Source organism: Diplotaxodon limnothrissa, linkage group LG23 (genome assembly GCF_057381915.1).
Source record: "Diplotaxodon limnothrissa isolate DT_005_m linkage group LG23, D_limnothrissa_male_GT1.1, whole genome shotgun sequence".
Taxonomy (NCBI): domain Eukaryota; kingdom Metazoa; phylum Chordata; class Actinopteri; order Cichliformes; family Cichlidae; genus Diplotaxodon; species Diplotaxodon limnothrissa.
The window spans coordinates 47,214,081-47,225,670 of record NC_140617.1 but is presented as its reverse complement, the minus strand read 5'-3'; the positions used below and the strand labels follow the sequence as shown (position 1 = coordinate 47,225,670).

General features: G+C 42.8%; 1 protein-coding gene across 1 annotated transcript; it reads right to left on the bottom strand.

The window, feature by feature from the left end:
- Window positions 1-767: 767 nt before the first annotated feature.
- Window positions 768-9,009, bottom strand: aamp (angio-associated, migratory cell protein). The gene is made up of 11 exons (XM_085347869.1): window positions 8,716-9,009; window positions 8,469-8,612; window positions 8,247-8,366; window positions 7,327-7,466; window positions 7,114-7,258; window positions 6,802-6,885; window positions 3,976-4,091; window positions 3,793-3,887; window positions 3,614-3,704; window positions 3,117-3,271; window positions 768-1,341 (listed from the first exon to the last, which is right to left on the bottom strand). Exons 1-11 carry the CDS (start codon window positions 8,804-8,806, stop codon window positions 1,266-1,268), a joined length of 1,257 nt encoding a protein of 418 aa, XP_085203995.1. The 5' UTR covers window positions 8,807-9,009; the 3' UTR covers window positions 768-1,265.
- Window positions 9,010-11,590: the final 2,581 nt, after the last annotated feature.

Sequence of the window (11,590 nt, the reverse complement as noted above, 5' to 3'; positions counted from 1 at the left end):
TTGTCCTGCTCTCCTGACCTTTGTTCACCATTTGAACCAAAACTGTAAACTTTGGATTCACGACTCCACCACGGACACCTCAGTCTTTTCTTCCCGTTTCTCTTCATTAAGGATGGCTTCTTGACAGCCACCCTTCCACTGAGACCATTGCTGATGAGGCTTTGGTGAACAGCAGATGCATGAGCTGAAGGTCCTCATGCATCTTTCAGGTCTTTGCTGGATTCTTTTCCCATTTCTTGAGGTCATGACTTTCAGATACAGCGCTGTTCATCGAGACTTTTGCACAGTAGTAGATTAGTGTTCAATAGACATGGTTAATGTTAAAGTTGCGTTTATTTACAAAATGAATTGCGGACATTGCAGACAGAAGGCTTTAAGGCTCCTAGGTGACATTAAACTTCTTTATCCAATCTGTTTTTAAACCTCAAACAAATTAATTATTTTGGCTTTTCAAAGTCAAGTTTCCTGCTTTTATTTTAAATCTAAGCTGCATTTTGGGGAAAATCTGCTTTCACTGGGCGCTGTGACTTGTTCAGACTGACTCACATCCTCCTCTTTTTAAAATCTGATTTCGAGATAAAACAGATGTAAGATGAAACTGAACCAACTAGAGACCACTTGAACTAAAAGAAGTTCCAGTAAGTTGCAGGGTTTCCCATCAAACTGACCTCATGCTTCATCATGCAGCTCGTCATCACTGATAAATGTAAGAAACTTGAACTAAGTTTGGAGCAAACACAAGAAACAAGTTCTAAGTGTTACCAAGAAGAAAGTATATTATTTATTTTTTGTATTTACAGTTCAGTTTACATTAAAGAAAAAAAAAATCTGTGTTTGAGAGCTGAGACCACACACATCATCCTCTTTTCTGTATCGTTTGATCTCTAAATTCATTTGGAGGACAGAACATAACAGCGGATGTCAGAGGCAGGACACTATGATGCATCAACGCTTTGACTTTCTTATCACTGACAAGTGTTCTGGGACAAAAATAGTGAGAAACATTGTGTTTTAAAGAATCTCAGAGTTACTTGAAGAGGCTTAAACATCTGCCCATGAAGCAAACATCAAGTGCTATGAGGACAAAAGAACAAAAAAGTAACAATAATCTTTTGGTTGCTACGGTCCTACAACAAAAACCAGATTAGAATCATTCAGGAGCACACGAGAGCATTTTAACATCCTGAGGATAAAAGTGAACGGGAACAAAGTCTCATCTCCTAAAATATTCTCTCTTCTCTTTGATTTGTCTTTTGTCTCGGCTTTTACCGATCGGGTCTTTGGAGGCAGAAGACTTTCACCTGGTTGTCTCCTGAAGCGGTTACAGCAAGAGTGGCTTCCCTGCGGAGACACGAGGACAGCCAGGATGTGATTAAGAGACAGTGGAAACAAAGAGTAAATATTTACTTGAACCCTGCGCACAGTTGGCTGAGTTCACATGGATTTTTATTATAAATAGTTCAGTGATTTAACAAAGTTTTGTGTTGCAACGTCAGCCATTTGTTCATCGAGTTATTCGTCACCACGGGAACGACTGCTGTCCCTGGACAGCAGTCGTTCAAGCAGCTCAAACTCACACTCATGTGTAATCCTGGAGCTGAAGCTGATCTCAGTGCTTTTAACTGCAAAACCTCATACTGGGGGGGACTTGTGATGTAATTTGATATGCATCTTCAAGTAGCTTTACAAACCACCTCATCTGCTCCTCCTGCTGAGTACAATCTGCCATCAATGACGTCAGCTGTGCGCTGTGGGGTCTTACTGCTGCTCTTTTCACCTCTGGATTTCCACAGGGAGAGCCAGAGTGGAGAGCAGCATCAAAAACATCAGCATGCAGTGGGAGGGTGGGAAATTCCCAGCGCTGTGTTTTACAGATGATGTGGTGTGCTTTGGATCATGAGCTGTTCCACACCTTCTCCATACTTTTTTTCTGCCATCATTCTGGTAGAGCTTTTCTTGGTTTTCCCAAACTGTGCTGGCCTTTATAGGGGAGTCAAATCTAGGCCTTCTATTCTTGCATCATGAGCTGTTGCACCTTGCAGTGTATTTACTTTCATGCAGTCTTCTCTCTTTACAGTAGACTTGGATACGCCTGCCTCCTGGAGAGTTGTTCACTTGGTGGGCTGTTGTGAAGAGGTTTCTTTCCACCATGGAAATGATTCTGTGATCACCCATTACTGTTGGACATCCAGGTCTTTGCCGAGTTGCTGAGTTACAGGGTTTACGAGCACGAACGGTTAAGGTCATGCCAAAGCATCTGATTTAAGTCCAGACTTCGATTCCACTCCAAAACCTTCATTCTGGCTTTTTCGTTGAGCCATTCAGATGCAGACGAGCTGCTGTGCTTCACATTGTTCTGCTGCGTAACATGAGTGCAACAACGATCCTTCAGTAAACTTGAGCTTCAGAGCATGACCTACTGGCCCAGTTCATCCTTCAGGATTTTCTGGTAGAGAGCAGAATTCATGGTTGCATCAATTACGGCAAGTCGTCCTAAACCAGTGAAGCAGCCATTTTTATCCAGTCTTCTTCTTGTTGTTTAATCATGAACTGACCTCAATCGTGACAAGTGAGGCCTGCAGTTCTTTAGATGTTGTTCTGGGCTCTTCTGTGACCTCGTGGTTGAGTCGTTGATGTGCTCTTGGAGTAGCTTTGGCAGGTCGGCCTTTCCTGGGAAGGTTCACTGCTGTTCCAGGCTTTCTCCATTTGTTGTGTTTCAGTGGAGCCTCAAAGCCTTAGAAATGTAAGACCCTTTCCAGACTGAGAGGTAAATTACTTTGTTTCTCAGCTGTTTCTCTGGATTGTAGCTTTTCTTTGAGATATTTTAGCCTACTGCACTTTGTCAGAGTTATTTTTGACTCATAAACAACATTTTTAATGATCTGAAACATGCAAGTGTGACAAATATGCAAAAAAGAGAAAAGAATAAAACTAAATCAGGAAGGAGAAAGACTTTCTCACAGCCAGAAATTGTGTTCTGCATTCACAAAATTAGAATAACTAGCTTTGCTGGTGCCTCCCAGTGAAAGACTACTTCTGCACATCCCTAATTTCTAATGCACTTAAGTGCCCTTGAGCAGGGCACACAGTCCTGGCAGTGTGCTGTGGAATCATACCTGTTCATGGTGAAGTCCAGGATCTCTGCGGTGTGGCCCTTGTACTCAGCCACCATGTTGCCTGAACGAGCGTCCCATAAGCGCAGCGCGCCGTCTAAACTGCAGGTGGACACCACAGAAGAAGACTGTTCCCACTGCAGGTGAACGATGCCAGCCTGGAGGAACACAAAGCGCGATGAAAAACAGGCAAAGGCGACACCAACACCAGTTTTAAAGCAACATAAAGAGTAAATGCTTATTACAGGCTGGAGGAAAGAGAGTTGATGTTTTTAGCTCCTTTTTCGGTAAACTGTCAAAGAACGACTTCCTTACTGAATGTTCTCTGTCACATTATCTGCACACAAGCAACATCCCTTCAAACAAACCTCCCTAACCCTGGGAGGGTTTCTGATATGACTGCAAAGCCTCCCCACAATACACAGAGCATAGACCAGTATGAACACAGGCGGGACCAGACTAAACGTGCACAAACTGTGCCGCTGTCTGCCGCTTCTCACCTCGTGACGGCATCTGTGCCTCAGGGCTTGCGTGGAGAGATCATATATGGCCAGAGTCCCGTCCAAGTACGCGACAGCGATGAGCGGCAGGCTGGAAAGGGCGACAAAGGTGAAACTGTTGAGGAGGAGCTGAGGCTCTGATATGCTTCTGTATTACTGCGAGTGTGCAGCCCACTCACATGTTGCAGAATCCCACAGATTCCACAGAGTTCGATTCCTCTTCATCTTTGGAGCCTTTTCCTTTGCCTCCCTCCACAGAGAACGCGCCGACCACCTTCACACAGACACGTAGGTCAGACACAGGAAGCACCTGCTTCACTACACTTCCTGCCTGCTTGGTATTGGTTGGCTGTGGCACCCACCTTTCCCGTGGTGATGTTGATGAGCTTTGCACAGCCGTCCACTGAACCTGTCAGCATCAGAGAGCCGTCCTTATTGCAAGCCAGGCAGGTTAGCGCCCCCTGGTGTCCATCCTGACCTGTTAGGAGACAAACAGCATAAACTACATGCATCTCAGTAAACGTCTTGAAGCACCGCTCACTTCTGTATATTCTGCTAGAAGAAAAACGAAACCGGTAAAAACAATCTGTTCTGTGTCAACATGATGCCACTCTGCTTCAATACTGTTGATGTCCAGGCTCTGGGGAGGCCAATCCATGACTGATAGTATTCCACTATGTTTTTCTACACAGGTATGGTTTTACTGCACTGCCATGTTTGGATCACTGCCGTGCTGGAAAATGAAGTTCTTGGCAAAAAGAGGCTTTCAAGATAGAAAAGCAAATGCAGCCCAAACCATGAGACGGCCTCTACCGTGTCTTACAGACGGCTGCAGACACTCACTGTTGTATCTTTGGCCTGATGTCCTGTTGGATGCCTCACTCTGTAAGACCTGCCACTTCTCTCACGTTCACTTTCTTGACTTCCACATGCTGCTTGTCTGCTGTAGAGGATTGTTTTGGCCTGCCACTTCCATCCTCCACTTGGCAAGTTTTCTTAAATTTATAGGACACACTGCACACCATGCTGAGATGTACCAAACAGTCGCCTAATAGCTCTTTGGGAATTGCCTTGTTGGCGCAAAAACTACTATTTTATGTTTGTCTCCAGCTTTATCATCTTTGGCACAGATATAAAACAACTGATGCCTTTCTGTGAGACACTGCTAGTAACAAAGTGACTAAAGATAAAGGACGTGTAGAACTGGTTCATCCCTTGCGTGAGCTGTGTTTTTTTTAATGTTTGAATCATTCGGTGATGAGGGGCTTGGAAAAATTCTTCTTGACAGGGACAAAGACTGGACTGAAAATGAGTGAGGAAAAAAAATGTCCAAAGAAAAACTATTGCTCAAGACAAATGACAAGAAAGTGTGGCTGCTTGAAAGAAGACAAAAGACTTTCACACAGTACTGTTGTTTTAAACCAAGAATTATGATCAACAGACTGCAGACTGCAGGCTGCAGACTCCCATCTTTGCAGGACCTGTACACCTCCAGGACACTGGGGCGTGCAGCCCGGATCTCAGCTGATCCTTCTCACCCTGGACACAGTCTGTTTGACCTGCTCCCCTCAGGCAGGAGGCTCCGGTCCATTCGCACCAGAACCTCTCGCCACAAGAACAGTTTCTTCCCCTCTGCTGTTGGACACATGAACAATAACCACATGACTGTCCCCGCCACTAACACATGACCCTACGCTGTGTCACTGCATCATTTCATGTCTGGCACTGATCACCACCTGCACTCATGTATATATCTTTCTACGTAGCACTCTTAATTCTTATTCTCATGTATATATCTCATGTATATCTCATGCACATATCTTTCTTTCTACATAGCACTTTAATTCTTATTGTTTGCACTGAAGCACCGCAGCAAATTCCTAATGTTGTAAACCTCAACATCTGGCAATAAACCCATTCTGATTCTGAACATTTACTGCTGCTGCTCATCCTCGTTGTTTACAACTGTTTACACATGTTAAACAACTTTCTCCAAATACGAGCTACAAATTTATTTACAGAAGACCTTAGTTTTTCTGTTTCTTTTTATTGAGCCATAACTCAACAAATCTGTAATATGCTCTGCTACTTTTATTGCTTTTCATCTGTTTATATGTAACTTTAATGTGGGAAAGAGCACCGAGACTCCTTTCATCCAGAATCTACACTATTAAACTAAAGCCAGCTGCATCTCCCCCTGGAGTCATAACAGCACATGACATGCACAATAACTAGGGATGGGTACCGATTCTGACATAAACGATAGTAACCAGACCGAAAAGCAGCGCACATTTCGGTGCTTTTTTTTCCTGAGATGTCATACACTTTGGATTCTAGCCAATCGTTTTACCTTTGCGAGCGTAGTAGGTGGGCCCAGGTACGTACGTTCTTTTAGAGCAGAGCTACAGATTAAAAAAGCTGTCAAAGTCTGGCTGTACTTCACAGCAAAAGATGCAAACTCAGCAGCAACAAGTGCTTTAAGCTGATACTGTGATACTGTCAAAGGAGGTAACACCTCAAATCCGATGAAGCACCTGGCGACGCATAGCGTTGTTTTAAAAGCCGAGAAATGCGCCGTATTTGATAGCTTGCTGCGAGACCTCACACCGAGCACATCTACTGCGGGTGTGGTGCCTGTTATCAGACCCGGAGTTAGCAACATCCCCAAAAACCCGAAGAGGAGAGTCCTGGCCCCTAGCCCTGCCAGTGTAGCAGGAATGATGAGGATGATGATGCAGCAGCAGCCGTTCTTCTCTGCGTGAGTAGCTTAATGTTGTTCGTGTGTAATTTACGTTGAGTAGGCTAACCACGTTATTACATTAATGCATGTAAGGTGAACTAGCAAACATCATCATAGCTACATGTGGCTGTCTTCTTGTTTGATGGCAGGTACTCCCTTCACCCTGGCCAAAAAGGCTAAAATGACCAAAGAAAAAGTGGAAAACAGCTGAACATGAGAGTTTTTGGACAAAGTTTGTGTTCTCCATTCTTTAAGCACCGGTTTGGTACTGTATCAGATAAAACCTAAACGATACCCATCCCTAACAATAACACACCTTCTTTCATAAACACACCTCCGTCATCTGGCCATCAATTTCCTATAATCAAGATATAACTTAATATGTTTTCTGATTTATTAAACTCACAAATCACCTTAATAATAAAAAGAAAGCATGTGTGAGACCCACCTTTAATGACGTGGATAGCATTTCCCTGCTTCAAGTCCCACACGCGTACTGTTCCATCCTCATAACCCACCACAGCTCGTTTACCTGGAGGAGAAAATATATAAATTACAAGACTTTTGAGGACTGAGGGGCATTAAAGGTAAAACAGTGCACAAAATGACAGTTTCATCCATTTAAAACCACATCCATAAAATTATAGCATACAAAATAACGGCAAGAGCTGCTTTCACACAGAGTTTTCTAACTGTGGTTAAAAGTGGGCAGGTTTTTGGGGGTACTGTGTGGGGTGACTTTTTGTATCCCATCTCTCACCATCGGGGAGGACTTTGCCGCTGGTGGCCTGACAGGCCGAACTCTGGAAGGTTTTACAGTCTCCTGCGGGGATCTTCCACATCCACACGTTGCCATCATTCGTTCCCGCTAGCAGCACTGGAGCACAGGGATGCCACTCCAGCCACTGAGATAGAAAGCAACAGCTATTACACACACACGCACACACAGACACACACACGCACACACTCTTACCTCCAGATCTCCCACTTCAAAGGACCAGATCTCCTCTTTAGTTTCTACTTTCCAGACTTTAATCAAGCCGCTCATGTCTCCGGATGCCACCAGGGAGGAGTCATGGCTGAACATGGCACACGTCACTGAGTCCTTGTGACCTGTGTAGGCACAGAGGGCAAAGAGCATGATGATTTTTTTTTCCTGTTTTGGCCATTGTCCTGCCCATCTGGGACATCACAGTGTGTCCACATCTTTATGTAAACAATCTGAAAATGCTTGCGTGGACACATTTCACACATGGTTGATGTCAACACAGCGCTCACGCTATGCAAATAAATGCACTAGTGCGTTTCTACTTTAGAAGAGCACACAAAGCCACATTGAGCCATTCTCACACATTCATACAGAGCTTCAGTCTGTGCCTTTGAGGATTTTCTTTCACTCACACTCTGATGGATGCACCAGCAGCAGCTTTGGGTTCAGTATCTTGACCAAGGCAGCTTGGACCAGAACCTGTTCACCCTTCTGAGCCACAGCCAGCCCCAAATTGATGCAACCCTTGTTGGCATCTGCAGATGCCTATTTCCCAGAGTAATTGGAAATGCTAATTACCCTGTTTTTTGTCATTTTCTTTTGTTTTTGCTTTATCTGAGAATACCAGGATTGTGTTTAAGTCTGGAAAAGCAGGAAGAGTTTTTGTAAAGACTCCCATGTTTGCTCCTCACCTGCGTCCACAAATGAAGCCAAACCACACTGTAACTAAACATTTTGTGATTTTAACCATGCTGTGCTGGTGCTTATGTTTTAATTGCCATGGTAGAAAGCTTTATGTGATCACCCCCAATCTACCCCCTGCATAAACAAACGCCTTTGTCTTTAGTTCCAGCTCACTACAGTGATTTCCCTAAATCATCCAACCCTCTGAGCTCTACACTCACCTGTGCACTCCAGCAGAACTTCCCCATCGCTCACCCTCCAAACATAGGCCTTATCATCCTCCCCTCCGCTCACAGCCAAGCTGTTGGTCGCTGGGTCCAAACTCACACAGAACACCGAGCCTGGACAGAAAAGAAAGAAAGAAAAAGGGTCAGACCTTTTTAAACCTTAAGCAGCCAGGAGCAATCAGAGAGCAGCAGCAGAGACACGAGGGAGGTTTTCACCGGTGTGTTTGTTGAAGGTGAGATCGCTGTCGTCCTGCTCTGCCTCAGCCTCCATCTCGTCCTCAGTCTCCCAGCCGTCATTGTCATCACCTGCGTTTCCAGCGTCATCGAAGTCGACGTCCTCCAAGTCATCAGCCAAATCATCTACGAGAGAAAAAGCACAGCACACGACGGTCACCTGATCTATATCTGCTCTTGTCCCGCCTGTCACGGGAGAGGAGACGGGACAGGTGCTGCCGAGACCCACCTGGGCCAGGCTCCGTGTCGTTCAGGTCGATGACTTCAATAATTTCCTCATCTCCGTGGAGCTCAATGGCACTTTCCTCGGAGTTGTCCATGCTGCTAGCAAAACAGCCGCAAAAAAGCTCGGTTCACGTGACTTTTGAACGGCCTCGCGCTCTGCGGCTCCCAGTAAGCTTCAAAATGACACTCTGACTCTCTAACGTCGGTTTAAGTGACGCGAGGACCTCAGAAAGAAGAAACTACCTGTCAGAAGGAAAACTGACTCCCATGTTTTCTTCACGTTGTCGAGATTAGAGAGACTGGCGCATACTTATGACGCAGGGGAGTCGCTCGCATAAAGCGTCATTCACGATGTAATCCGCAAGATGGCGCCATTGGCAAAGTTACACAACGTGGCGGGAAAATATTGGCTGACCGGCAGGATTAGCAAAATTAAAATTAATAATTTAATACAAGTAATTGTATAGTAAAGTCCCCGTGGGCATCTTGTCTGAGAACACTTATTTGTACAGTTATATTAAGTTAAGTTTAGTTTTTACTTAATTTTCTATGGATGAAATGATAAAATAAAATCATTTTAATGGTCATGGGGACACAACACACTGTATTAATAGAAGTTTTTTGGAAAATAAATGATTAAAACGTCTGTAGATCCAAAATTAGGTCAGTTAATTTCGTATCTCTACCTAGTTTACTGTTTTAAAATTCTCAGAAGGATTTTATTTAAAATATCTCTAGTGGTAGTCGCATCAGTGTAAGTAGTAGCTGTAATACAACGCAATCATTCTTAGGTCTTATAATAATTTGAACCACATTTGAAGGACTACTCATGATTCGTCAGTTTCAAAGAAAAAAATATGACCAATATTTGACAGTAATACTAACTATGTGAGAAATGTTGTTTTACTATCCAAGTATATTCTAGTCATATTAAAATCAAATCTCTATTTAAAAATACATACAAATAGATGGGTAACAAGCACAGGCTAGAGTGTATAAACAAACAGTTAAAATGTGCTAATGAAACACAGCAGTTACCTGTTATATGTTTAACTAACTAACATACACTGCATTCAGAGTATTACGTGGTTTATGTTAAAACTAGATAATCCCAAATTTAAAGTCTCTATACAAACAGACCAAAAAAAAGATATTTGCATACGTAAAACAAATTAATCAGCCTAAATCCTCAGAAATAACTATTTACTGTTTTCTAAATTACGCTTGTCTGTGAATCTGTTTATTCATTTATTTTATTAGCTGCTCAGTTGTGTCCTTATTACTGATATGCCAAATATTACCAGTTTGCCTAAATAGAATTAGAACTTCATGACTCCTTTTGGGGAAAGAAAGTAAAGTGAACTGACTTATAGTAGAAAAAAATAAAATAAAATGAAAAGTGATTCAGAGGATTGATTAATTGCACTGACACCATATTAAGTAAAATCCAATATTAAAACTGTTATGATGATAAAATAAGCACACTTTAATATCACAATGCAGCAACTTAATACATTCTTTCTCTTTTTTGCTATTCTACAAGTGTAATTTTCCCTGTCACACAGATGATGCTGCTGTCTTATAATGTATAGAGTATCACAAAATAACTTTATCATGATAGACACTAAATATTGTGATCCTGTTGTAGCACAACTAATTCCCATTCTTAATTTTCATCAGCGGCACATTTCGTATTTTACACATTTTAGAATTTTTCTGTAAGAAACATCAAAGTCAAACATCCTTGTAAGGACAATCTTTGGTGTCATAAAACATCGCAGTGGCGTGTTCCTCATTGTAGCTGTATAATCAGCCCATTGTCCTTTCACTTATTTCCCTGCATGATTAGACCTCAGTTTGCCTTCCAGTGAAACGCTTAATGCAGGGTCACAAAACTCTAATTCATGCACCTGTTATTACAGGTTCAGGAGGTGAAGCAAGATTTTGATTTGCCGGAAAATTAATTTGTGATGTTATTGTTATTGTCGTGGTAGCACAGTTTTATATTAGGACTATAAATTACTAAAACTTTCTATTTTATACTTACAGGACAGTCTGGGCAGTGAGATACTAGAACTTTTTCTGTAATTTTACACATTTATTTCTTACACTGTATACCCAAAGAGTCATGCTGGCAGATTTATTTCATTACCTGAAGCAACATTTCTTTATCGTGTGGAAAAACTGAGACATGCTGTTGAAATTACACTTCCTTTTCTTATATTAAGATATCTCTGGCATTTAATGTGTAGTTAAATCTCTTTACACTGACTGAAAGGGCAGTTTCACCACTTCAGCCCACTTGAGATCAAGGTGGGTTATATGTGGCCTACTATGTAAAATGCGATTGGCTTCCCTGCTTTTGAGCCTTCAAACCTAAAAGAGGTGCCATAGAGAAGAAGTACAAGGCCCAATTCCCATCAGCTTCACGTACGCTGAGCCTGACCTCTGACCTCCGTGCGCTTTGGGAATTATTGGAAGCTCCCTTTTCTATCTGTGATTAAAACAGAAGGCATATGTCAGAATGCAATAACACCACAGGAAAAGCATTCGAAGCAGGTCTGCTCATTTTAAAAGGAGCTCCTCTCTCCCGTCCTTAATCCCTCCATCAAACATTCCCTGGCTGGAGATATTTTATGAACACTTAGCACAGTTTGTCTACATCAGGCTTTCGGTTGGAGTTTTATGTCTTTTGCTATATGCTGCTGGCAGGACTCGGCGACTGCATGCCCAAATAAGTTTTACTGGCTGCCCGGGCCCTCCGTGTTCAAGCTTTCTCCTGGAAAAATACAGCCATCTCATGATGTGGTGGCGAGATGTGGAAATATCAGGGTGTACGTTATTTAGACGTTTTAAAGCTGCAGCAGGCGAGAGATTTA